At 38.8% G+C, this 23,103-nt stretch overlaps 2 protein-coding genes across 2 annotated transcripts in view; one reads left to right on the top strand and one right to left on the bottom strand.

Moving 5' to 3' along the window:
• The window catches only part of Efr3a (EFR3 homolog A), an 80,690-nt gene extending 60,783 nt beyond the window's left edge, over positions 1-19,907 (top strand). The window contains exons 13-23 of the mRNA NM_001130564.1: positions 10-182; positions 686-761; positions 1,500-1,661; positions 2,232-2,363; positions 3,354-3,421; positions 4,307-4,434; positions 9,141-9,232; positions 13,277-13,325; positions 14,157-14,260; positions 14,661-14,710; positions 17,159-19,907. Coding sequence (NP_001124036.1) covers positions 10-182; positions 686-761; positions 1,500-1,661; positions 2,232-2,363; positions 3,354-3,421; positions 4,307-4,434; positions 9,141-9,232; positions 13,277-13,325; positions 14,157-14,260; positions 14,661-14,710; positions 17,159-17,264 — 1,140 coding nt within the window. The 3' untranslated portion in view covers positions 17,265-19,907. The remainder of the gene's footprint in view (positions 1-9; positions 183-685; positions 762-1,499; positions 1,662-2,231; positions 2,364-3,353; positions 3,422-4,306; positions 4,435-9,140; positions 9,233-13,276; positions 13,326-14,156; positions 14,261-14,660; positions 14,711-17,158) is intronic.
• Positions 19,908-22,427: 2,520 nt separating this feature from the next.
• Positions 22,428-23,103, bottom strand: part of Oc90 (otoconin 90) — a 33,391-nt gene continuing 32,715 nt past the window's right edge. Inside the window, exon 15 of the mRNA NM_001134765.2 lies at positions 22,428-22,959. Coding sequence (NP_001128237.2) covers positions 22,667-22,959 — 293 coding nt within the window. The 3' untranslated portion in view covers positions 22,428-22,666. The remainder of the gene's footprint in view (positions 22,960-23,103) is intronic.

The following is a 23,103-nucleotide window of genomic DNA, read 5'->3' on the forward strand; positions in this document are numbered from 1 at the left end:
TGTAATCAGGTGACGTCTGGATACAAAGCCAAGACAATTGTTACTGCACTGCCTGGGTCATTTCTGGATCCTCTATTGTCACCATCCCTCATGGAAGACTATGAGCTGAGGCAGTTAGTCTTGGAAGTGATGCACAACCTAATGGACCGCCATGACAACAGAGCGAAGCTCCGTGGCATCAGGTTAATCCACCGCCCTGGGAGGGCCTTCAGGAGTGTTTTCAGTTTTCTCAATCAGTGTGTTAGAGAGAGAGAGAGAGAGAGAGAGAGAGGAGAGAGAGAGAGAGAGTGTCTGTGTATGTGTGTCTGTGTGTGTGTGTCTGTGTGTGTGTGTGTGTTGGGGGGTATGTTTAGTTGGTGTCAAAATGATTTATTAGTTTGCTTTAATATAATGTGTTTGAGTATCATCCTCTGTGCTCTCCAGGGTCTAATATGGTGATAACTGTACACATGGAGTAAAAACTGGTTTTGCATTTGTTTTAAGCCTGTGAATAACACTATGAAGGAAAATGATGTAATTCTTAATTAAGCATGAATATCCAGGAATATCATTTCATATAAACATTCTAAATGTTTGTAGATGTGTCACCACTCAAACTTCTTAGTTCAAATAATTCTCTACAAAGTACAGGATATCAGAGCCAAATGTGCTATTCACTAAAAATGATTGATTATATTGCTTCTAGAATAATTCCAGATGTGGCTGACTTGAAGATAAAAAGAGAGAAAATCTGTAGACAAGATACAAGCTTCATGAAAAAGGTGAGGTCACCGTTAGAGTGTTAAATGTAACTGCAGTGTTTTAAATGTTTATTAGTCTGCAGCCTTAAATGAAGACATAGCATTTGGAGTAAATGTCCTCTCACTGCCAGCTCCAGCCAGCCACAGTCCCACCACAGTTCCTCACCTTTCAGAAGTGTGCATGTTAGTTTAGGAAACAATGACTATTTATTATGAAATGCAAATGCATACGCGTTGCTATTTTACTTATTTTAAAGTGAACGACCACGTAACAAAAACATCCCTTGTACCCCATTTTCTAAGTCAATATTCTTTCTCAGAGGGAATCAATGTCTGACTTCCATATATTACTATCTTGTTTTGTCAGTTTTTATATGTTGGATGAAGAGTCATAAATCATGTTATTTTATACTTAACTTGCTTTTTCAATTTAGTTGTGTTTTGGTGAAATTCATCTTGTGTATTGGTGACACCATAGATATTATAATATATGTGGTGTAAGATAATCCAGATTATGCTTTTGTTGGCTGATATTTGGATTTGTTCTGTTAGAATGCCATAAGTAACTCTGCTGCACCTACACTTGTACAAGCCTTATGCTGTGCAATTCCATTTTTCCATGGCGTCCCATATTGGGGATTCCTGAGTAATAGCTTTAAATGATACAAATGCACTAGAGAATATGAATTTGCTTGGTGCAGTCATTGCTCTTACGTGAACTACAGTGTTATACAAAATTACCTTTTCTGTATCTTTCAGAATGGGCAACAGCTATATAGGCACATATATCTGGGCTGCAAAGAAGAAGACAACGTTCAGAAAAACTATGAGCTTCTTTATACATCTCTCGCTCTGATAACTATCGAACTTGCCAATGAAGAGGTGGTTATCGACCTCATTCGATTGGCCATTGCTTTACAGGTATGCTTTCCTAACATTCCACTGAAGAAAGTAAGTATCACTTAGAGAGAGGCATGATTTCTAGTTATAGATTCAATTACAGTAAATAGAAGCTGAATATAAAATCTTTTAGCATTTGATTAAAAAGACAGTCCTTGTACTTATGCTTCCAGTCTTTTGGAAAGCATAGTCATTAGTAATTATTACATATGTGCCATTTTTTAAAAGATCTCTTTATTTTATGTATATTAGTGTTCTATTTGCATGCATACCTGCATGTCAGAAGAGACCATCAGATCCCATTATAGATGGTTTTGAGCCACAATGTGGTTGTTGGGATTTGAACTCAGGACCTCCATTAGAGCAGCCAGTGCTCTTAACCACTGAGCCTTTTCTCCAGCCCATCAACTGGCATTGTTTAGTTGGAGCTGAGTGTCCTATAATAAAAGGGCAGCATGTAATGCATTTGCACACACACCATGTGTTCATGTCGGCTATCTAGACTATCTTCAGTTTCTCAGTGGAATGAATCAGAGAATATGATGGAATGTGAGAACTTTATCTTTCTAATGTATCTGTTTTCTACTTAAGGACAGTGCAATTATCAATGAAGATAATCTGCCAATGTTTCATCGTTGTGGGATTATGGCACTGGTTGCAGCCTATCTCAACTTTGTGAGTCAAATGATAGCTGTTCCAGCATTCTGCCAGCATGTTAGCAAGGTGAGAGATTGAGAAAAGTGCTTCAGCCTGGTTTTGTATAAAAAGAGCTGATTTCTGAGTAGTAGCTGATTTCGATAGATGGATGGATGGATGGTTGGATGGATGGGTTCTGTGAAAATGTGAGGTTCTAAGTCAGAAGTACAGTTAACATTGTCATGTTTAGGTTGTTACTGTTTTTAAGGTTGTTGTTGAGTAGAGTAGAGTGCTTTCCTGTCTTCCATTGAGCCATTGTGAATCTTGTCATCTTCAGTTCTATTGTTGTTTATTTGTACATTCTGGGGTAATGTTGAATGATTAATGTGCCTCCTTGAATTATACTGTCTTTCAGCAGTGTTTAGCTTTTTTCAGTGGTCATTCCAGTTATTGACATTATTTCATATCTATTTCAGAGTCCTTAACTTAATGTAACAGAACATGCCACCACTAAAAGCCTTTGTCAAAGAACCTCATTTTTATGAGACCTTGTACATTTTGCTAAATGTAGGTTTTTGGTACATTGTAAAAGACAAAACTCATTCATTTACTTAAGACTCATTTGCATATTTGAGGTGTGTGTGTGTGTGTGTGTGTGTGTGTGTGTGTGTGTGTGTGTGTGTATTATTCAAGAAATCAGACCCTTTAGGGAGCCACTCTTCCCAGGGCTCTGAGCTTTGAGCAACTACTGAGCACACAGAGGGGAAAATAACTCCTGAAGAGATTTCTAAAGTAAGTCTGTATTATTTTGCTACATGCTCTGTTTCTTCCTAGTGTGTTTAAGCAAATATAACATCATTTTTCACTTCATATATTTTATTATCAGGCTTTTGATAGTTGATGACTCTTTAGTATTATGTGAAAACAAAATGAACTTAGTTGAATTCAGAGGTAGACTTAATAGTGCTTAAAGGTATTTTTCAGGGTTTTTCTTCATTATTTTGTAAATGTTCACTGCAATGCCCTAAGAAGGGAGACTTCTACTTTCAGTTTTGTTTTGTGTTTGCTTGTTTTCAGGTTATTGAAACTCGAACTATGGAAGCCCCTTATTTTCTACCAGAGCATATTTTCAGAGATAAGTGCATGTATGTGAATTCTTTATATATGAAGGAATATAGAGAGAGAATATATAGACTGGCCAGAGAGGCCAGTTTCTAATGATTGCAATGGAGTAGTTATTGTTCTATGTTCATTATTAGCCTAATTGTCTCATTTCTGTCACTTAATTCATACAACCTTTCTCTTATGTTATAAAGTACTTGTACTCTGTAGATGTAGATATGCACATAGTCCTGAAAATACCAACTTTATCCCACTTTGTAAAACATGGTAATATATTTCTTAATGGTGGCATTGTTTTGGTGTTTGTTCTCATGTGAATGAAAACTTCTCTTCAATTTTCCTGTTGAAGGTTTTTTTTGATAACATAACAAAACATAAAATTAAGGGACAGAAATAAAAGCAAATTCATGTTGTACATCCTTCCTTGTGTTACACAGGGAAAAAACTGCACCTTGATAACACTTGATGCACACTTTGGGCTTTAAGAGCAGGGGGCTCAGTACTGAAAGCAACAGCATAGGATGACAACCACAGGGGCAAGAGAGCATAGGGCCTCCTGTGCCTAGACATGGGCTTCCTGTCATCCGTGGCTCTGGGCTTTGCACTCATTCAGCTCTGTTTTCACTTTCACCCTCTATATGTAAAAAGTAAAACGAGGTTAGTGTGGTTTGTCCCTTAATGTGCAGTAATGTTCAGACAGTAGCATAGTGCCAAGGATCAGTTTACTAGTGATGCAACACTGAGAGAAGAGTCCTAACAACAGGGATTTGGTCCCTTAAAACACGTGGGCTTTCTCTAATCTCCAGGTAACTTGTACTTCTGTCTTTCAGTGTAGAAGTCTGTGCTATTTTACCTAATTTTGTTCAGGAATCAGTTTTGAATAATTGTTGTTTTGATCAACTTGACAGGCTTCCGAAATCTTTAGAGAAGCATGACAAAAATTTATATTTTCTGACCAACAAGATTGCAGAATCCCTGGGTGGAAGCGGGTACAGTGTGGAGAGGCTGTCGGTTCCTTATGTGCCACAGGTGACAGGTATGTCCAGTAAACTTTCTGCCGTGCAGGGAAGAGTCAGTGCTGATTCTAGATATCTTAGGATCTCACGGTTTCGTTTTTAAGACGCCTTTTAATTTTATGTGTGTAAGTGATGCCTACATGTGTATTTGTGCACCATGTGTGTACAGTGTTTGAGCTGTCCAGAAGAGAGCTTCGGAACCTCTGAAACTGGACGTACATATGGGTGTGACCCACCATGTGGATGCGTGGAACTGAGCTCAGGTCCTCTCAGGAGCGCTCAGTGCTTTTAACCACTACCCCTGAGCCATCTCTCCAGCCTCAATTTTTTGGTTTTGGTTTTGGTTTTGGTTTTGGTTTTGGTTTTGGTTTTTCAATACATGCTTCTGCAAGCATGTGTGTGTGTGTGTGTGTGTGTGTGTGTGTGTGTGTGTGTGTGTGTGTGTGTGTGCATGTGCATGCATGTCTGTGCGTGTGTGTTTGGTTTGGTTTTACTTATTCTTCAAAGCTATTTTTAAATATTTTCTGTTTTTAAGTACCACATTAGAAACTTTCTGTAAATCTCTAAAAATGTAGATGGGATGTTAACATAAGAAAATCAAGTGTTTGGTTTTACTGTTATTTTTAATCTATTATTTGTTCTTTTCTAAGTTTGTACTTAAATATTTCTTAAACACGCAAAATGAAATATTTTTTAAACAATCAGTTTCACATTTGTCATTTAAAAGACAAAAAGCAAAAGATAAAACCATAGTAGAGCACTGTAATTAAGTTTTTTGTTTTTTTAAAAGAATTTAAAAGATTAAATAATTTCACTTTGGCTTTAGCTGTCTTTTCTTCAGGCCCAAAGCCACATAAACCCAGGCGGAAATACAAAGGTAACTAAGTGTCACTCCACCTGGTGTCGCCTGCCCCCCTGTAGGGAAAGAAAGCACTCCCTGGATTTAGAAAGGAGCCCTGTGCCATGTGTGCATTTAGGTGCCTGTCATTAGCTGTAGTTCTGCTCTGTCCTTTTCCCATAGAGTACTTTCTTGTCTTTCCTTTCCCCTCTTCCCTTAACTGCAGTTTATAGTAAAAGGTCTTGTACTTGTCTCACATGCGACCTTGCTTCCTTTAGTTCCTTCTCCCTCAGAACAAGCTACAATCTCTTTCACGGTGCCTCCTTATCATGGCTTCAGAGGACTCTGAATATCTCAAGATATAATTAGTTACATGGTCAGATAGAAATCCCTAAGTACCAATAGACCTTTTCCATTTATAAAGACTGATGTGTTAAATGAGTCTCATGTGTGGACCTTGTGTCATGTAAGAGTCCTAAGAGGGATATTTTATGGCATTCTCAGTTTTACTCAGCTATTACTTTTTTTCTTGAGTAGCAGTTGTTCACTATTGATTCTAAAAATTATGTGCAGTTAAGAACAATAAAATAAAAGCAAAATGTATTTAGCATGTTGGGTAGCTTGCACCACCTATCTTCAGTGTCATATTAGCTCTATCTGTCATATTTTGTGCCTGACATTGATAGCAGCACTATGTTCATGGTCCTACTTAATCCTACAGCTCAGTGAAGAAGGTAGCATTGCCTCCTTTCCAAACTAGAACACTGAGTTGAGAGGAAGTAGTTTGATTAGCACTAAATCTAACTGTCTGTCTTTGTGCTCTTTGAAGTGCTTAGTAATTTTATTTCACTAACTTTTTAATGAGATCAAAATTGGCACACATTCAGAATGATCCATGACAGCAATGAGCAATAATCACCATCTTTGAGTTTCATGACTATGAAGCCAACTCATGCACAACTCTAAGACCTGACAGCAAGGTCAGTGGTAGAACATTTGACTGCAAAATGATCCAGATTGCAGTTTTGTTCCCATTCGGGATAACAAAAATACTAAGATATTAGCAGAAGGCCAGGCATGGTAGCATATGCTAATAACCCCAGCATCTAGAGGGCTGAGGTAGGAGGATTGCTACTTTGCAGTGCTTCTTAACTGATTAGGCTGACTGTGTGTCAGACATTGAGAGAGGTGGTAATGGAAAGATGTTAAGTGTGATTACTATCTTGAGGGATTACAACCTCATGGGGGAAGCCAGATGAACAACTTTGTAGTTCAGAGAAAGAATGATAATCTGCCTGATACTGCTGAACCACTGGTGTCTGAGCAAGTACTGGCTAACCCTGCATTGTTTCTTAGACAAGCTAGAATTTGATTTAACTAGTGAAGGCGTCACTGTATACTGCATACCACTATATGACAACTAGACAATGCTCTATCTGGAATAGTTAGTGGTAACTGTCTCATAATGCAATTAGTATATAGCTCTATGCACACAGAACCTAAAGCAAGCAAGGTGGGTAGAAGTTCTGATTCTCATAAATTCAGGTTTCAGTATTTCCTTCTTAAGTGTGGTCCTGAACCCTAAAACACAGGTGGTTGAATGACTTTGATAATATTATTCTAGCTCCATAAGAAGTTTGATCCAGTGTATAATTTGGTTTTAATATGACAGCCAGTGGGGCAATTATAGTAGTTCTTAACGGGGATAATGAGGATGTGGAGTGAAATCACAGTGCATACATCCACTGGATGGATTCCAAAGAGAATGTTGCTAAATGTTGAAGTAACTCTGTGTTACTGGTATTCTCTAAACAAAGGCATCTTTGGTACTGGTTATAAAGGTGTGTCTGGACATTGCTCTTATTAGGTAATTTGGCAGTCAGAACCTGTTATGAGCAGCTTTTTTCCATGTCTCTATCTTACACAAACATTATAATTTATGTATGTGCAGTGACACAGAAGTCTCGGGAAAATGTGCATTAGTCAGTGGGCTGTACAGCTATGTTTGTATGTCATAGCTAGGACAGAAGTCATTTACTTCAGAAAAAGTTCCCCTAGCAGGAGAATGGAAGGAAACATATATTAGAAGATTATCCTTAATAAGAGTCTAGGTAATGCAGATGAAGAAGTGATGGCACTCTGGAAAGAACAATATAGAGATAAAGATGACTTGCTAGACACAGAATTGGGATGGGGGCTTTCCAAACAAAATTGATGACTTAGAAGTTGGAGATGTTAAATTGGCATTTAGTAGAGATGGAGTTGAGTCCTGGTCAGCCTCGAGGGTATCTGTAGAGTGCCTCTCAGGTGCCTGTTACAGCCAGAGTCTTATTTGGCTAGATAGATCCTTATAGCAATGAGAGTAGAACAGGACCCAACTAGGTTCATTGTTACCATATGTCAGTGGTTATCCACACCACAGAGGAAACACGGTAAGCTATGCTTTCCAGGTGCCTCTCTCTCCTGTAGTTCCTAGTGAGAGAAGGCATTGGAAAGTACTTGTGTGGTTCTGAAAGTCAGAGAGAAAGTCAGAGAGATAACTCTCTCCTTCAGGACTGAGGCATATGGAGGATAAGCATGTGCCTTAGAGTCCTGACAGCTGTCCTGATCTGTTCCAGCAGGGGTTGAGTAAGCTGCTGATTCTATGCGTTAGGATGCACGGTGCATTTTCCTTTTTCCTTATAGGACCATGGTCATTAGCTGTTCTTGCATCCTGTCCTTTCCTATTACGATGTTTGAAAGAAACATACGGAAAACACATAGTTATGTGAAAACCTCAACCCTATATCTATAATCAAAAAAGAAAAAGCAGGACAAGATGATATCTTATTACCTCTTAGGTTTGCTGTTATCACAAAAGTAAAAGATGACAAGTGTCAAGAGTGTTTGTAAAGGAGCCTTCTACATTGACAGCTCTCATGATTAGTGATACTGTAAATTATTATAGCAACGTTGGAAAATAGGATTGAGGGTTTTTTTCTCATAAAACTGAAAACATAACTGTCATATGACCCCAGTAATCCCACTTATAAACACATGCATAATAGTTGAAATTAGTGTTTGAGCTACCTGCACACCATGTCCCCTGTAGCACTCACTGCTCACAAAAGCCAACATGCAGAAAAAGCTGAGGTATTATCATCCTGACAGTGATGTTCATATACAGTGCCAGCACTATTTGGAAAAACAAGCAGTTCTCACATATGTATCAACAAGGGTGAATCGAGGACATTGGCCTGGGGGCAGGACAAATACCAAACTACTATATAGCTACCTCCAGTCATACAGGAAGACTTATGATCTGATGTTTTATTGCAAAACATGGTTACCATTGGTAGTTATTGTGTATATTTCAAATTAGCTAAAAGAGGGATTTAAGCTGGCAAGATGACTCAGCAGGTAATTGCCCTTACTCTCAAGCCTGATAACCTGAGTTCAAGTCCTACAATCTACATGGTAGAAGGACAGAACTGGTTCTCCTTTCTGCTGTGACCTCCATGTGTGAACCAACATATAAGTGTTGTATATGTGTTTGGGCGTGCACGTGTATACATACAGACACATACACATACAAAATAAATACAAAACAAGTTTAGAATAAATTGGAGGATTTTAAATGTTCTTACTGCAAAGATATGGCTATGGTTGAGGTGGATGTTGCTGATCAGCTTTTGTACACTCTGTGCAGTCCAACATTGTACTACACCCCAGGGATAATAAACAGTTACTGTACAATCTAAACAAAATATCTTCAAAGTCGCTTTAAATATTTAGAAAGACCAACACCCCCAACTCACTTTTCTACATTTTTTTGCAGTCTAAATTAGTTATCTTAAAACTCAACATTTATTACTAAGGAATAATAGAAGAAATTAATTTTCATTTCAGATGAAGATCGCCTTTCTAGAAGAAAAAGTATTGTGGATACTGTATCTATTCAGGTGGATATTTTATCCAACAGTGTGCCTTCTGATGATGTGGTAAGTTGCTGGAAGGTTGTGGTGGAAAACTGTCTAAAGTAGTCATTATTTAAAAGAAAATTTCCCTTCACACCTGTAAGTCGAAGAAACTACAAATCTAAATTATCTCCAAGTCAACTGAATTGTTAGAAGAAATTAATATAATTTAATTTGTGTGAAGTCATTCCAACTGTCTGTCAAGTTATATAAAGTTAATACATATTGTTGGACTTTTGCATTGGCATTCTGTATGATAGAAATAGCTATGAAACAGAACCAGGTTCTCTGTGTTGTTTTGTTATGTTTTGTTTTTTGTTTTTTGTTTTACTTTAACTATGATATGTATACCCTCTTAAGCTCGCCAAGTCCTGTTTGTTTGTTTTTTTTAATTTGTGAAATATAAAATACAAAGACAGATGGAACTGTGCACCTCCCAAGAGGCCATTCTCACCTCAGAAGGTCACTTGTAAGGAAGAACTGTTTTTCCTTTTAGAGATTAGCTCTTACGAATATGACTTAAGCCATCTTAGTGAACTGATTTTTAAGCCCTGGGGGCTTGCATTGCCATCAACTGGATGCTTTCTCCTCTTTCAGTAGAACATAGAAGAGTATCCTGCCAAATTAGAGAAAGAAAAATCAGCCAGCACTCTCAGAACTTGTTTCACAAGTTGAGAGCCAATTCAGAGTTACACAGTGCTAGCCTCTCAGCTGAGCTTTCTCTTCCTGACTTGTACATTGTTTTTCTTCCTAGCTATTTCATTATTTCTCACTGATACAGTATAAAGGGTTATCCACAAAAGAAACAAGGGAACTGAGTTACCTGAATTCATACCCATACTTCTCTCAGTCCCTTGGCTTTCAGCCCTTATCAGTATATTTGTAATTACTTAGTGCTCAGGAAACAAACAGCTTAGATCTTCTTTGCTATTCAGCTCTCCATTATACAGAGTTATTTCATCTTCTCAATCACTTATTAGTAGAGTTCAAGAGCATTGAAGTGGGCTCAGGAGAAAGCTTAGTTGGTAAAGTGCTTATGCAAGTATGAGGACCTATTTTCTGAGTCCCCAGTATCCACATAAAAAGCCAAGTGCTGAGATTGGAGACAGGAAAATCCTTGAGGCTCAAGGCCAGCCAGTCTAGCCCAAAAGTCAAGCTTCAAATTTAGGGAGGAGACATTGTCTCAAAAAAAAAAAAAAAAAAAAAAAGGTAGACTACAGGAGATGGCAGAGTAGACAAAGCACTTACCAGGTATTCATGAAGGCTAGAGTTGGGGTCTCAGGTACCTCATGAAATGCTAACAGATGTGGCATCTACCTTAGTTTCCGCATTCAGAAGGTAAAGACGGGATCACTTGGGCAAGCTACCTAACTGGAATTGGCAAAATCAGGGTTCATGAAGAGACCCTATCACAGTATCACAGTTTAAAAGGTGGAGAGTAATCAAGGAAGATATCAGACATCAATTTTTTTGCTTTCACACCTGCATACAAGTGACTTCTACACACGTGGTATTTTGCATATACATGTGCACACACAAACATGGAGGAAAAAAGGAATAGTGCTGCTTTGATGGGCACCTGATTGGGCAGTGAGGGAATGAAGAAAGAATAGTGATGTATAGAGAAGACAAGCTAGTGTCAGTGGGAGGTCTGTATGGGAGGTCTGTATCGGGGAGCAGTCTTAGGTTGTGGTCATTTGTGAGGAGGAAGCTGCACTTGCCAGTTTTTGCACACACTGCCATTTTCCTGAGCCTGACCTAAGGAAGGCCAATTCCCAGAGGCCTGAGGGATTGGTCCTTTCTGGTAGCACACATTCACTCAGGACGTGCATTCCCTGCATACTCCCTCAAGGTTGTCCTCTGCTCCCCACACTGAAGGTAGGTAGAAGAGCATTCAGAGAAGACATCCCAGCACCAACTTTGGCCGAAGCATCCTGTACTCTCCAGCAGTGTGCACACATATATGCATGCACACAGGGTACTTCAGAGGCCAAACCATCCTGCTCAAATCTACCTCTTTCTTCAAAGCCACTATAGTGTATACACTTCTATTATAAAGAGGTATCCTGCTAGCTCTTTTAATGAGTTTGCATTTCACTTGTTACTTTTTCAGTGAGGAAATTTATTCAGAGCCTTGGCTTCTAGGCTTAATTTTAATTAGGAACATGGTGTATTTTAATGGTTGTGCTTTTGATTACCTTTTTGTTTGTTTGTTTGGCATTTGAGACTATTGTAAACAGTCTGTTTTAATAAAATAAACTGAATAATATTTACATGAAGACATAGGAGGGAAGATTCTCCGTGAATTTTACATTAAAAGTTTATTAAGACATTAACTTTTCAAAGACAGTGTACTGTTTTAAGTCCTCAGTTATGTACATCAAACACTGGATGTCTGATAAGTACAGTTTAGTGTCACATTTACTTAAGCACATTTGAGTTTTAAACTTACTGGCCTCATTGGAATATGCTTTTATACATTAGTAATGATTATTCAAATGCCAAAAGAACTGACAGAATTGCTTTGTGGGCAAAAGTAAGTAGCTTATAGCGAGGACAGGATAATCATATCAGTTAGCTGTTTTCAGTTACTGGTAAATATTTATTTCGCATTGATGAGTAAAAGTTAATATACCAAGAATACCAGCCTTCTAACTTTTTCCATGTTCTTTGTCCTATACTATATATAGGTTTTTTGTTTTTAATCTGAAGTTATTTAGCCCAGTCTAAGAAGAGTGAGTTTTGTTTACTTCATTAAAATGCTAGTGCTAGTGCTTCTAGTACAAATGATTAGCCAGAGCCTAATCTTGTATATCTGCTCCAAATATCTAGAACGCAACTGAAGATTCCAAAGTTTAATCTGACTTCAACTGTAGCTGTGGCCCTCAGTAACAAAGCTGAGGTAGTGGGACTCTTGCTGCCTGACTTCCAGCTAAAGCCTTTATTAAGAGACGCTAAGGTGCAGAACACGAAGTCTTGCTTTTCTTAGTCTTGCTGCCTTAGACTTAGCAAAAGACGCTCATGAGCTAAAATTAGGGATGACCAAAGTGCCAGGCAAGTACTCATGTATCATATCATTGCTTAACTTTTATTCAGAAATACTATAGTAATGATTTATTACTCATTGTGAAATGTTTAATACCTCATAAAGTACCACTCTTTCAACCACAAAAGTACTAACTTTTAAAAATCATAAAACATTTAACTTTATAGTTTGTACATATTTCAAAGCAAGAAATATTTAAGAGCCCAAACTAAAGGGTATTCATAGGAAATTAAAAAAAGAATAAAAAACAAAAACAAAAACAAAGAAAAACCTGATGGTTGACCTCAGAAAACCCAGAATATGCTTGTTTTACAGTAAACACTTCTCAATATAGTCCTTGAAAGCTTCATTTTTTTTTTTAATGTGTGTGAATGTTTTGCCTGCATGTATGAGGCCAGGAGAGGGTCCTGAGTCCACTAGAGCAGGAGTTAAGGGCAGATGTGAGCCAGTTTATGAGTGCTGGAAACCAAACTGATCCTGTGCAAAAGCAGCAAAGAGAAGCAAATGCTCTCAACCACTGGCCATCTCTGCAGACCATTCTTATAACCATTTAAAATTTTAGGTTATTCGATGCTTGATTTTTGTACACTATCTGTAGTACTAAAATTATAAAGGTTCTTTACTGATCACTTCTTATTTACCACTTAGCTAAAAGTGTATTTGTAATCTTGGCTTTGATTACTTCAAAGGGTCCTCTCACCAAACACAGTTCAGTCGCTGGGTGTCTTATGGGCCTTTGTATACACTGGAGTCTGTGCCTCATCCAAAGGTACCGAGGTGCTGCCTACTGTGCCAGGAAGATACCCTTCTTTGTATCCAGTCAGGAATCCACTGCAGTAGGCCATTTTTATGGCTAGTGAAGAAGTCCAGAGCCTTTCTATTTGGAATATAATCTCAGATCAAGCCAATCAAAAGAAGGAAAAAATAATTGTGAAAATATGTAGCTGACTTGTACTTTGGTAGAATGTTAGTTGTAATTATACCCACTTGTCTTGACTCTGTTCTGCTTACACTCTTTCTAGGTTAGCAACACTGAAGAAATCACTTTTGAAGCACTGAAGAAAGCAATTGGTGAGCTGTAGCATCGTTAGCTCTCCTGAACGCATCTCTGCTTTGGAGATGTTTTAGAAGACACGATATGAAAGAGAAAAAAGGAAAAATACTGTTGGTCTCTATATAAATTATATTAGATCATTTATTTAAATACATTGCTTAAGATTTCTAAATTGTCTAATATATATGGACACATAAGCAAGCAAGGTAGACATTACTTTAATAGACTTTGTCTAAATCATCATGGCCTTAAGATTTAAAAGAAAAAACAAACAAACAAACAAAAAACCCCTTATGTTCTCAGGGGACTTTATATTGACTATAAATGAGCCAGCTGTATTTTAGTTCTGTAGTCATTGGGATCAATATGCAGTTTAACAAATACTTAGCACCTCATGTGTATCAAGGGCAGCATAGTTCTGCATAAAAGAGTTAATTCAAAAAAGCCCTAATAGCCCTTTGATTTGTAGTAAGTTATTTTCTCTTGTATATGTCAGTATATATGGGTGTTGGTGTGGATGTGTGGGTGTGTGTAGGTATGTGTGTGTGTGTTTATCCATATTTACGTGTGTCTGGTATGTTTATACATTTGTATATGTATGTATTTGGTAGGAGATGCAGGAATTACTTGAAAGTAGGGTGTAGAACTTTAACTCTTTCTTAGATTTAACTCTTTTCCCCAAAAATTTGTGTCTAATATTAAGTGAAACATTTAAGGAATGTTACCCATTTTGCATTTTCCCAAATAAAGGTAGCCCTTTAATCATTCTTATTTGTGGGTTTATAGATCATTGGCTCTCATGGTCTTTGGTGGGATTTTGTGACACTCTTTAACTGGCCCTCATATAGATACCAATGGAATGGAAGAACAGGAAAAGGAAAAGAGACGTCTTGTGATAGAGAAGTTCCAGAAAGCACCATTTGAAGAAATAGCAGCACAGTGTGAATCCAAAGTGAGTGACTCTGTGGGGAATGGCTCTTTGGAGCTCATTCTGGTCACTGGGTGGCAGGACCCCAGCTTTAAGGCACATGTCGCACCTCCAGCCTCGCAGGCAGAGGTGGTAAACCTAAAGAATGGGTTCCTGTGATGAGAGGGTGGAAGCAGCAGCTCCTCAGCTGGGTGTTAATGGCCGTCATTGCTTTGGTGTTCTGTTTTGTTTCCAGTGGATTTCAGTGATTTGCAGCTTGTGTCTATAGAACTTGAAAGGTGTGGGGATGGGGAAAAGACCAACATTAAATTCCAATAGATATTGCAGATTAAAGCATTAAATCAGCCTCATAGTTACAGCTGTGCTTTGTCTACTGGGTGTCTGGAAAACAGTAAATTTTTTTAACTTTTTTTTTCCTTTACAGGCAAATTTGCTTCATGATAGACTTGCTCAAATATTGGAGCTCACCATACGGTAAGGGTTTGTTAGCATAGCAGTTAACAACACAGAGACAATTAGAAGCTGTGCATGGCTGTTTGTGTTTCATAACTGCTTTGCATTAACTTTAAACAAGATCTGACTGGCAACCCTTTGTCTCTGTTTATGGGGGGGGGAGACTGAACAATTTCTTGTTCAATCATTTCCTGACATTCCTAGGTTTCTCTTTTAGACCACCCTTTCCTCCGTGAGGACCCTAAAATCTGGTTGATTTGGAAGACCCACATTCTAGTGTTCCTTTTAACTAGGATGTCATTTGTATTTTACCTATCTATCTCTAGTTTAATGTGATCCCTTCTATCTAGAGCAGTAGTACTGCCACCAGTATGGATGGGTCATTTCAGTCACTGGCTTTCCTTGAGCTTTCCTATGTCCTTTCAAGTTATTGTGAGAATTATTCTCTGAGGTTTGCAATATATCACCACGGTTGGTCATTCTGAGTCTGGCTCTCCTGAAGTAATTCGGCCTGAGAAGGAGGAAAAGGCTCTCTGTACCCCTGCAGAGGAGCAGCAGCCACATGGTCTTACATGACATCAGTGTGGAAGTTGGCCTTTGGGTAAGGTAGAGGATACACGTGGAGCCTTGCTTCTGAAATTTTTTACCTTAGCCACATCTTTCATCTTTTGACTTGACTAAAACCCAACCCCACCCCACTCCCTCTCTCTTTCTCTCAAGTCTATATCTTAGGCCTGGGAGATACTCATCTACTTGTTTTTATTCTGCAGTTTCTTGCTTTCACATGTAAGACAAGTTTTTTGTCAATATCACACATTTCTCACTGTTTTCATGTTGCTAAGGAGAGAATTGCTCATTTACACAAGTTCAGAAGAGAGATGACTAAAATATAAGATGTGCGATAGACTTTCTTTTCAAAGAAAAATGCCAAATAAGGAATATTTAAAACTGTCTGTTAGTTAAAATTCCAAATACCTACTGTGTACTTGGCCTTAGGCTGTACACATTATGTCAGTTTTTTCTGCTGTCAGCACAGCCTGAAATGTAAGTTAATGCTGCATCTCAGTTTACAGACGAAGACACCAGAACTAGACAAGTAACATAACGTGCTGGCGATGTACTTAGAGACAAGTAGAATCCAAAACCTGGGTTCTCAGGTGGACTAGGGATCACCTAGTTAACTTGGGTCACATTTCTCTGGGTTAAAAATGTTAACACCATTCTAGTTTTTTTTCTTCTTGATTTCATGAATTCCTCTGAGCTTGAACACTTGGTGGTAGTTAATATTCAGCAATACTTGGAGCGTGCCAGACACAGTGCTGGGTGCACTATTTCAGTAGCAGCCCATTCACAGCTGCCTCTTTGGAAGATGTTCTGGGACAGCCTGTGTGATACACAGAGGCTAAAGCACAGTGGTGCACTGTAGGTTTCAGGCCTGTCTGTAGTTTCTCCTGTTTATCTGATCAGCCAGAGATAAGAGTTTGTGCCCTGCAAAAGTGAAGCGGAACCATGTTATACCCAGTCCATGGCTTGGATACAGAGGAGATAAAGGAGAAGCACGAAGTAATTGTAAAATGAGCAGCAGCAGCAGCAGCAGCAGCAGCAGCCGATATGGCAGTCGTGTAACACGAGGCTCAGTTGCCCTCACTCTTGTTTCCTACCTTTGTTTACTGACTCTCGCTCTCTTTACACAATCATAATCATAAACCTTAACATTCTATCTCAAGTATTAAAGCATTATAATAGATAAAATGCAAATGCAGAAATGATGTACAAGATTTAAATAGTGTCAGTAGCTTTCATGGCCCCTAAGGGCAGCAGAGGCTTCCTGATAGGGCTTTCCCCTTCCACCGGCACATGCTCATTCTCATATCCGGTCATCAGTAGCTGCCCGACCTCGCTCAGAAATTCCTGTTACTTCTTTAACAATAATGAATGTCCATGCTTAGGTTTATTTGTGTGTATACATATGTCAGTTTTTATTAAATAACACACTTAAGATATGTGCATTTCACTGAAAATGATCCATTGCTAAAATGTCAAAAGGTGTTACAAATATTAGAACCCTCTCAAATTTATTTGCTAGAACAGTATATCATGGAAATAGGAAAAAAAAACACAGCTGTATAATATAGTTCAATGTAGTTCAGAATTAAAGATAATAATATGAAGCTAATACTTATACAAATTATTAATTAGTAAAAACTTCATAACCATAGGATGCTAATTAGCACTATGAAATCACATAATTCTGAGTTATACTTAATATTTATATACAGAAACCTCATACTTTGTCCTTTTTTTAAACATTTATTTACTGTTTTAGACTTGACTTTGCCCACACAGTGCCGCAGCTGGCCTCACACCTCCGCTGCATCAAGCCCTTCAGTTAAAGAACCTTTCCTTGCTGCTTGCAGGCAATAGTCGAGTGCCTGTACCTGCTGATGGCTCCATGTTCTTATTTTACAGGCCTCCTCCCAGTCCATCTGGAACATTGACTGTTACTTCTGGGCATGCCCAATACCAGTCCGTCCCGGTCTATGAGATGAAGTTTCCAGATCTGTGTGTATATTAACTGGCTCATGAAGACTACAGCATTTAAAAAGGATCTTAAAACCTGAAAAACAGGGCCAAGACGAGTTTCAGGATTTGCATAAGGCTTACTGGAATGTCCTGAAGTGTTATGGGACTTGTCTCTACCAACACTTGTCATGCTGTATTAGAGGTTTAGGGCCCCTGATTTAGTACCTCTGGAGATAAGCTTATACCACATTAATTTGTTTCGAGGTTCCTGTTAGATTTAAGACTGAACATGTATTGCTTTCACATTATGCTCTTGTTTAATAGTATATTTTAAACTTTGCACAAACATGATTTTAAAAAATGATTGAAAAATGTATTAAGTGTCTGCTCCACTGCTTAAAAATGGATTGCTTTTATTTTCTTTTCTTCAAAAGTAAATATATTCCTAATTTTAGGGTTGCAAATTCTCTCGTGCTTTCTCAATCCATGCTTCAGATGGACTGTGTAGGCATCCCGTCAGTCCTCCATAGTAACATGCGGCAGGCATTCCTAGGGAGCCCGTGTAGACTGTGTAGACATCCCATCAGTCCTCCATAGTAACATGCGGCAGGCATTCCTAGGGTGCCCGTGTAGACTGTGTAGGCATCCCGTCAGTCCTCCATAGTAACATGTGGCAGGCATCCCTGGGGTGCCCGTGATAGAAAATATCTCGTGGATAGCATTCCACCCAGGTTCCCATCTGGAACTGGTCTTGTGATACTATGTTTTCTGCTTCAAGTTGAGCTCTTGAGCCCCTTAAAGCTCACTCTTGGAGTGGGAAAAAGGTAAAGTGTTTTTCATATATAATGTGTTAGTTTACAGACTGCGCTTTGAAACTATAGTTGTATTTTCCTGTGATTCCATTAAATGAAATATATATTTACTATAGAAAAGAAAGACATTTAAAACAGCTACCTGTTCACCTGTGCAGAGTCCATAAATTTCAGTTTCTTAATGAATTAATTTACATTTTATATTGACGTTTTAAGTCTTCATTGTACAAAAATTCTCCCAGTGAATCTTTTAATTTGTAAGAGTTGAACCAAAACTTATATACATCTCTATGAAGATTAGTTATATACTTCAAAATAGTCTGTGTGTTCTTGCTACGTTGTGTGAGTGTAAGCTGCCTGTCACTTGTGAGACTTGTAAGACTACAAGGGCAGTATGTACTGCACATGCTAGCGACACCACCGCATGCTAAACAGAAGAATTCTGCAGTTAGAAAATTCTCCTAGCACAGTTTTGTGGAATCACTTTGTATAACTCTACCTTTTCAAATTCAGTTTCTTTTTACATAAAACAGTATTCCTGTCAAAAAGTATAGATCAAAAATAATTCAGTTTTAGTTTTGTTTTTGTTTGAAGAAACGAGATAAAATATAGGGTGTTTTATCAGTGTGTTTTTTGGTTATTTGGGCATCATTAGTAGAAAAAGGGAAAAAAAAAAGAAAGAAAAAGAAAAAAGAAAGAGACCAGGCATGCCCAAAGCTCTGAATATTTACAGCCAAGTAGACCATCTTGAAGAGGGGTCCATTTGCTATCACCTCTGACAGGACAGCCCAGGCTGCTGACCAAGTGCAGATCTACCAGACCTTGTTCTCAAGAGGGACACCGCAGCTGCCACTGGAAGGCCAGTGCTCTGCTCCAGCTCTCACTGTACTTCCCTCACACCGGGAATATGTTGCCAGTTATGAAAAACCTAATGCACTTTTGTTTCCCTTTTTTCTTCTTCATTTTAAAAGAAGGATATTATTTTTTGATTGCATTTAAAATCTAGACAGGGGGACATGCAAAAACAATCATCATCCACTTGGATGTCATTTTATAAATTAACACTGTGTGCTTTTGTATGGAAAAATATATAATTTAATAGTATAAGAAAAGATATATATTCACTGGCATTCATGCAGAACACAAACTTTGCTGTACACATTTTGTGTTTCTTAGTGGTTTAAAATGGCATGCTTTGCATGCAAAGGAAAACCATTGCAATTAGTCTTTTATTATACCTGTATCTTGGGTTTTATAAACTGCTGGCTTGAGTTTTGTTGCTCTTAAACCACAGTACATGTCTGGATATCTTAGGTCCAACAGACTGAACTAGTTTTGTTGACAAGGGTTCCCAAGCAATGGATGTTTGTCTGTCTGATTCTTCCACATTTACAGGAATCACATTTGGGCGCGTGTGCAAGCTATGCTGTAGCTAGTTCAGGTACTGAATCTTTAGGACTTGCAGAAGTTCATTTTGGCAGGTACATGATACTCAAAGCATTTATCATTCTCCTTGCTGTATACAGTTGATTATATTCTTTTGTGTGACACCAAGCTGTTAATTTAAACATTCCTCCTACGCTAGTGTCTAGGAATTTTACCTGAACTCTCATACTCATTCTCTCTCATTTCCTTTTTCCTCCCCCTGGTCCTCTCAGTTCCCTCCAACCTCCTGTAGAACTCATTATCCTTTAGAGTAATACCACCCTTAACCAGCAGTTTAACTCCCCACTCCCTCAAAGGGGATTCATTTGTCTCACTAATGCTTATATGTATACACATATAACATTACTGTATTACTGTAACAAAGTATGTTTTTTAAGTGTAAATTTTCATTGTGCAATCATATGTAAGCAATAAAACAAATAGAAAAATAACATCACTTGTGTATAAGTACATTTTTATTATAGCATTATGTATGTCGAAATAAGTTTCTTCAACAATCAAATTACTCAGGTGGATTCTTTTCCACATATATGAGAGACACTAGAACCATAACTTATGAGCTTGAAGAAAGCCTAGATTAAGCCTATTGGTTGCCTCATCTAGGAAAGGCTAAAGGCATGCATGTAAATTTTCTGTAGATGGCCTACCACATTAGCATGCAATGGGTAAGCTCTGTATTGTAGAACCTTCAAAGATTTCATCCCAGGATTGCTTCTTACTATTGATATGCCTTTGCTGTCACTATTACATAGTCTAATGGTTCCTGGGCATTAGCCCACCCTATTGGACAAATTTCCTGCAGATCAAAATAAAGATGAATTTTCATGAATTAACACTGTTTAGATAAATTAATGATTTTATAAAATTCCTGATTTGATTCACAAAATTTTAGGAAGAAATTTTTAAGAGATGGTTTTAGTTGGTTTGCTAGAAAAATAAAGTTAGAACCAAAAATAGAATATGCCCATTCCTCATGAATATTAACTAAAGATTACTTAATAAAGAATACAGTGAAGCTTTTACAATTTCACTAAAAAGAGAATTAGGCTTGTGACAAATTTGTGATCAGGGGAAAACATTCTAGATCCGGTCCTAGGATGAAGCCACAGGTGTGCACTATGGTAAAGCAAGGCCATGTGAAACTGTTGCTTTGAACTTATAATGAACTTACAAAGTGAAACACTACTTTGAATATAACATTCTTCTGTAACTTCCTGGTTCACAAATAGTTAGCAAGTCCAAGCCTCTCACTTGGCCAGTGAGAAGTCCTTAAGCAACAGGAAAAAAGATACTAATGTTTATTAGCATAAAGTAATAGTAGTTACAGAGAAAAGAAACTAGCACTTATTTGCATGGAACAGTAAGAAAGAGTTAGGTTTCCAGGGACTATCAGCCTTTGGCTCCCAGAACAGTAAGAGATGGTTATAAGGCCATAGATCATCCATCTTTTCCTTTGTCCAACTCTTATGTCCTACCTCAGTGCTTATGATGCCTTTGAAATTTCAGGAAGATCCCTGGTACTTCATAGTTGCCACGTCCTTTTTAACCCTGGTGAATTTTTCTCACTACACTTCCTTGCCCAATAAATTACAGAGAGCTCAACAGAAGCAACTGTTGTCTAGTAGTTTATGCCACCCCAAGCTTAAGTCTTCCCTGCAGAACTACCCTGCAGTTGTAGTTCATGGGCCTCTTGGATTAGCCACTGTAGCACAGTGACATGAGCTTGGGTTCTGGTTCAAATCTAACCCAAGCTCCTGGCTAAACAGTCATAGATAAGTGCTTGTCACTCATCTGTGAAAGGACAACAGTATGATCTGCCCTCACTGCCTAGCTGAGAAGTGTGAACCACTGTGTCATGCCTGCATTATATAATATGCCTCTGGTAAATTTAATGACAATTGTCCTTGGGATCTAGTGTTCTCTGAAACCATATCCAAAAGTAACACCTGTATATAAACGTGGTCATAGCTCTGCCTTGGGGTAACCTACACACTGCCTTCCTAATACAGCACTAGACTGCCACTGTCTTAGCTTTGTAGTTTTACGACAGTCATTCCACGTCTCTGACCCTGTACCCACTAATATACCGCGAGCACTGTACAGATGTTGTCCCAGGCTTTCCACTATGCGATCCTAGCTTTTGTCATCTAGTACGAAAAGCAAAGCCAGGGTCTGAAGATAAAAACTGCATCTCGGTTGAGCTGTGTGCAGCCATTAGCTTACACTTGAGTTAAAGGCAGTGTCGCATCTAGGCTTTCTTATGACAGCCTGTGGCAAGGCTTATGTGCAGATTCTATGTTGAGAAGTGATCTCAGAGACCCTTAGCAAGGGGATGTACTGTGAAATGGAAGGACAAAGCTAAGTGCCTCATTTTTAGTGATCACTAATGCCTGAAGAGATCTATCCTAGGCATTCTAGAGAGTCAGTCTCATAGCTCCCTACTTAAGACAAAGTCAAGAAAGCATTTTCTAACACCTGAATACCATGTTTGTGAGTGCTAATCTATTGCTCCAAACCCCTTACTCTCAGAAATCACATCAGAACTCAGAGACGGCAGGAAGCAGACCTGTGGGCTCCAATTCCATGAGATAAGTTTGCCCTGCAGAAGTGGTCCTTGTAAGTATAAAGTGGGGATGAAAGTATGTGAAAAAAACAGTAATCTTCATTCATAAGAAAAGGCCTAGGGCCAAGGATAGTGATGGATGGTTTCTCATAGTTATGGCTGTGTCTCATGGTTGCTCTCCTATCTGACCATACAGAAGCAGTGTCGTCGTCTTTAGTGGGCCATTGACAACCACAGGCAGCCATACTCCCTTACTCTCAAACAGAAGAGAAAGGTAGCTTTTAGACGTTAGAAAATCGAGCCCTTTCTACAGTTGTTCCTGTCTCCTTTCACCTTTGCAAGGCACTCAAGCACCCATCCATCTGCAGAGTCAGCTCTCAGACATGACACAAGTCATATGGCATGGAGAATTTATTGAGCTTCCATAACGAACTACAGGAAAAAGGGAAGTGCTGTCATCTGCATTCAGTCTCCAGACACACGTGTCTGTAGGCTGACAAGTTTCAGGAGGCTTATGGGTAAAGAGGTGGCTGTCCCTGCTCCCTTGGATATCCTGCTAAGGCTCTTATGGACAGAGGACTGAGGGCCAAAAAGCTCAGGCAGCTCAGAACTACTGGCACAGCATGTAGCATCTTATCTTCCACCAAGGGTCCTGATCCCCAAGGGACCAGAAGGCTTCTCCTGCAATCTGCTTCTTAGGGGTTCCATCTGAGGTGCAGCTTCCTCACTATTCTCCTCAGAACTGGAATCCACAGAAGAGGCCAAGGTTCCCCCGAGCATGCCATCCTCACAGGACACAGGCTCGCCTTGGCACTCAGGTTGGTCAGGTGACTTGAGGCTTTGATTAAAGAAGGCAGAGGCCATGCACTCAGCCGCCATCTGGTCACAGGCGCATAGTAGCTTCTCACACAGGCTCTGCCCCACACCTTAGCAAGAGCAGAGGAGCAGACGTGACACACCGGGTCGGGCACATAAAGCCACTTGTCCAAATCCCATTTATTCACCATCTCTGACCCCATCTTGCATAGTTCTTCTGGTGGCATGTAGTGAAGGGTCTAGTCTGTTCCTCC

The sequence above is a fragment of the Rattus norvegicus genome, chromosome 7 (genome assembly GCF_021556685.1).
Source record: "Rattus norvegicus strain SHRSP/BbbUtx chromosome 7, alternate assembly SHRSP_T2T, whole genome shotgun sequence".
In the NCBI taxonomy this organism is placed as follows: domain Eukaryota; kingdom Metazoa; phylum Chordata; class Mammalia; order Rodentia; family Muridae; genus Rattus; species Rattus norvegicus.